This window comes from Mytilus galloprovincialis, chromosome 4, assembly GCF_965363235.1.
Source record: "Mytilus galloprovincialis chromosome 4, xbMytGall1.hap1.1, whole genome shotgun sequence".
NCBI lineage: Eukaryota > Metazoa > Mollusca > Bivalvia > Mytilida > Mytilidae > Mytilus > Mytilus galloprovincialis.
In genome coordinates this window covers 81,446,928-81,452,225 of record NC_134841.1, presented here as the reverse complement: position 1 = coordinate 81,452,225, position 5,298 = coordinate 81,446,928, and the positions used below count along the sequence as shown (strand labels likewise).

The 5,298-nt window shown below is 31.0% G+C and overlaps 1 protein-coding gene across 1 annotated transcript; it reads right to left on the bottom strand.

The window, feature by feature from the left end:
• Positions 1–2,795: 2,795 nt before the first annotated feature.
• LOC143073117 (uncharacterized) lies at positions 2,796–4,410 on the bottom strand. The gene has a single exon (XM_076248440.1). It carries the CDS (start codon positions 4,304–4,306, stop codon positions 2,993–2,995), a length of 1,314 nt encoding a protein of 437 aa, XP_076104555.1. The 5' UTR covers positions 4,307–4,410; the 3' UTR covers positions 2,796–2,992.
• Between the last annotated feature and the right edge of the window lie 888 nt (positions 4,411–5,298).

The window sequence follows — 5,298 nt, the reverse complement described above, 5'->3', positions numbered from 1 at the left end:
TGACACATATATTAAAGGTAAATCACATTTTTACAATTTTATGTACACTCAAATTCATAATACTGTTACAAAAGTCAATGGTTAAACATGATATTTACAGGCTTTAAATTCAGAAATTATTGCGATGTTTTTTATTATTGCGAAAAATGCGACAGTGTTATTATCACAATACCTTAAACTCTCATCGAGATTCTTTAGGTTATATAAACAGGAATTTTCTCAATATCGCAAAAATTAAAACTGCATTTCAGGTCATAAAGGACAAAATTGCAATAATAAATGCACACACTAAATTAATTTCAGAATTTACAGTACTAAATAAACAATGGTAATTATGGTAAAACAGTAGATATTACAGAAATAGGTAAATTTTCAATCAGAGTTTCAAATTTGCCTTTTGAAAAACCTTGCCACAGTAACTGTTTACAAAATTTAGAATTTTTGAAATACTAAGGCTTTTCTACCTCAGGCATAGATAAACTTAGCTTGATTTGGCAAAACTTTTAGGAACTTTGTTCCTCAATGCTTTTCAACTTCGTACTTTATTTGGCCTTTTTAACTTTTTTGGATTCGAGCGTCACTGATGAGTCTTTTGTAGACGAAACGCGCGTCTGGCGTATATACAAAATTTAGTCCTGGTATCTATGATGAGTTTATTTACAAACACTGGGTCGATGCCACTGCTGGTGGAGATTTATTTCCCCGAGGGTATCACCAGCCCAGTAGTCAGCACTTTTTGTGCTGACATGAATTATCATTGATATGGTTATATTTATAAATTTACTGTTTACAAAATTAAGAACTTTTGAAATACTAAGGCTTTTCTACCTCAGGCATAGATTAACTTAGTTGGATTTGGCAAAACTTTTAGGAATTTTGGTCCTCAATGCTCTTCAACTTCGTACTTTATTTGGCCTTTTAACTTTTTTGGATTCGAGCGTCACTGATGAGTCTTGCGTATATACAAAATTTAGTCCTGGTATCTATGATGAGTCTATTTATTATATAACCTTCCTCTCTAATTCCTAAATTAAACAAAACTACTCTTACTGCAACAAATATAAAGTACTTGTGTTTGCTATTACAACTAGAATTTTAATGTAATGTATTTCGATAGCAAATGACTAATTATCACAAAGATATAATGAATTCTATACAAAAACATGTACAGGAGATGGCATGTTGAAAGTCAGTCTTTACACTATGGAGAGAAAGATAACTCCTTCAACAATGTGCAGAGCCCATACCGCAAGTTTATTTTGGGGATTATTTTATTATTAGTTTAAAATATAAGAAAGTATGACAAAAAGAAATATGAGTGTTTTATATGTAACAGAACTACAATGATATTATTCAAAAAATATAAACAATAAAAAATGTCTTAAACAGAATATATATACAAAAAAAATATTGCTGAAGAACTTGGCTTTTCAGAAATTTAAATACTATGCCATAAAGTTGTGCAAAGACAAACATCATTTGAATTAAACATTAATTTTATATTATTGAAGAAAAACAATTCGTGAATTAAATGAGTCCAAGTTATTTCAAAAGTAATAATTTGAATTTATAAAAAAACTTCTGTAATACTGTCAACCAACTCAGTGATTTTGCGAGCGATTTATTTTCGCGACCTTCGCGAGAAAGAAAATAACGCAAATATAAATCGTCGCGACTTTGTAAATCTTAGATTTTCCCCTATTTGTCTGTATCAAGGTAGTCTAAGAATCGCGAAATTAAACCACCGCAAGTTGAGTTAGAGAGGGCTAAACGCGAAAAAAAGTATCCGCCAAAATAAGTTGGTTTACAGTATAAAAAACAATTAATACCTGACTTATCTCCCTGCTCTCAATACATCATTTAGAAATATGCAATATCCACTTAAAATCCCATAATCCTTTTGCCACAATGCACGTTCCCTTTGGATTTTATAAAAAAAAAAGAGAACTTTTCGAAACAGCAGGAGTAGATAAAAACCTGACTGCAATGGCTGCAAATTCTAGTAAATATACATTATTAACAATTTCAAATTAGGATTCCATATCAATTTATAAATTATCACATGACGTCCCATGTCAAAGTGTACATTACAATGAATTATATGTTATAATCATATCAAAATTATATATTTTGTCAACATTCTCTTTGTTATGTATGACATTGTTTTAAGCACGATCATAGAAAATTATAATCTAATTTTCTGACAATACACTGTATTGTTAAATTGCTACTGATTTATATATTCTACGTAATAGTCTGATCATCTGATTGTTAATTCGCAGGTGTATATCGAGATCTGTACTGCTGTCTACTATCCTGACTCGACTTTCTCTTGACCAAGACAACATGTGAATCTATGAGAAACACAAAATGAAATAGTTAATTCATAGAAAATGCAATTAGTAATAAGTTTTCTTCAATGGAAAAACTATTTTTTAAAAACATAACTGATAAGAAACATTTTTTTTTCTTTTTAAAGAATTCATTATTTTTTATGTATTTTAGCAATGTAAAATACAATACTCTACTCCATCACATTCATCAGTTCATTAAACGCATATTTCTTTACTTACATGAGTATTGATAAACTATTCTCTGGTTAAAGGGTGTCTGAATGGCAGTCGATACCACATCTTCTCTTTTTCATAGATATATTATTTTTTAAATGATCAAATCATCTGATGTTATTAAGAAGTACCTTAATATAAAATATTATCACTTACTTTTTAACATTCTGATATGGTCACTTCGTATATCTTTGCTTCCTTGGCTATATTGTTTACTTGTTTGCTACATCCTATTAACAGTTTTCCTGTTTGTGTGAAGGCAAGACAGTATGGCCATAGAATTCCCATGTTACTTGTTTTATAAAATGTAAGTAATTGTCCATCATTGTCCAGTATATGTAAGGTATTAGTATTCAGACCAATTACAATGACATTATCTCTTGGTGTTGTTACTATACTGAAAGGTTGGAATGTTGTATCCTTGTTTATATATATGGATGTCCTGTATATATATTGATTGTACTCCCGTCTTGTCCTAACACCACCACTCTACCTCTGTCACTATCTGGGGCATAATCTGCGACATGTATATTCCCATTATCAGTACTGGTTATACTATTGGGATATTTAAACAAACGTTGATTATGTTGATCATGTTCATAAACAGTTTCATGCTCACCTTTCTTATTTATTACAATGACCTTATATTGTACATTACTATCAACAACTCCTACTATGACTTTGTTATTTCTTGTTGAATGGATGATGTTAGAGTGGAAAGGTGACATATTATATGCTGTGTTTATTTTGCCTGTGGTATTGCTCAGATGTTGTATATTGTGATTCCCAATACTAAGTAATATGTCATTGTCAGTAGTAAGTGTCATACCATAAACTTTTATGCTCAAAGAAGATATTGTCTTCAGATTTCTTCTGTTAGCTTTTACTTTTATTAACTTTCCATATAAACTACTATTCAACCAGATTGAATTGTCATAACAAGGAATTATATCTGATACATGGTGAAGTTCAGTTTCATATTGTTTATGGATGTTAAGAGAAACACTTAATTTTAGTGGAGTGTTCTTACTTTGTAACACCCCAACATTAAACTGATTTATTTCCCCCGGTACAAAGTCTGGTATGGATTTGTAGGTTGACTTGATTTTTGGTGCTGGTACATCCATTGAATTTTCCATTCTGCTGACTTCATGGAAAAAAAACTTTGCACTGTTAGTGCTGTTGATTAAATCTTCTATTTCAGTATTTGTTTCATTAGACTGATGCATGGATCTTGATATGGTATCAAGGTCAGCATCAATTGATTGCAAAACAGTTTTCTGATCTTGATCCACTTCATTTCTAATCTTTTCAATATGCTTGTGAAGAGCCTGTTTCAAAGTGTCTTCCTGATTCTTAATGTTCTCAATTACTCTGGTATATTTAGCATTTTCACCATTTTTAAGTCTTTCCAAGAGTCCTTTCTTGTTGAGCACTTCACTTTGTTCAATCTTAATTTTCTTCTGTCCTTTCCGCAGCTTGTCTTTTTTAATGTCATACGCTTCACTGATTTCAATTAAATCGTGTTTTTTGTGTACTTTCGATACACAAGTAGGACATACCAGACTGTTACATGACTGACAAAAAAGGCAGCAATTTTGTTCAGGATGGTCCTTGCATTTTATATTGGTAAAATCTAACTCTTCATCATGCAGTCCTACATCCTTAATATCTATCACTTTATGGTCCATTGAGTTTTTAATTCTTGGATGTCTTTTTATTTTACAATTGTCACACATCAAAAGTTCGCACTCCAGGCATTTCCATTTGATGTCTTTCTCAATATCACACAAATGACAGTTGATAGGTATTTGACTTTTATGAACTGATTGTGAAAAAGCCATTTTTTCGTATTATATAATCTACTTCCTTATACATATTTTAAATATCTTGGTCAGGTCAAGGATACATTATAAATTTATTAATAAACGGACATATCATGTGATTCAAACTATTTTACCCCGCCGCATTTTTGCGCCTGTCCCAAGTCAGGAGCCTCTGGCCTTTGTTAGTCTTGTATTATTTTAATTTTAGTTTCTTGTGTACAATTCGGAAATTAGTATGGCGTTCATTATCACTGGACTAGTATATATTTGTTTAGGGGCCAGCTGAAGGACGCCTCCGGGTGCGGGAATGTCTCGCTACATTGAAGACCTGTTGGTGACCCTCTGCTGTTGTTTTTTAGTTGGTCGGGTTGTTGTCTCTTTGACACATTCCCCATTTCCATTCTCAATTTTATAATGTGATGGGAACTGATGTGATTGTATTCATATTGTATTGCATAGTTAATTACTATTACAACTCGCCTATCAAGATTTTATGCATTGGTTGACGCAAACAGAATTTTATTTACCCAAAATGATTCTTTGCTTAAATGTAGAATATATTGATCTAATGAAAGATTAAAGAAATTTCAAACTAATATTAATTGATATTTGACATTTATGCCAAATAAAATAGATTTTACAATATCATACAAGATACAAAAACAAAAGAGAGGATTAATCAGAAATAAATATAATCTAGTATATAGAACCAGGACTCCACTAGAATTTGTATTTCGCTTTATACGGTAATACATTTTTTTTTACCACAAACACTTTTAAACTTCTAGAAGTACTTAATATGTATTTAAAAATCAATGAAAGTATGTATTCGTTACTATGCTCTCTGCAATTGGAGATGCATGTTATCATCTGTTAACTGTATATTTTTCCAAAGAAATTAATCA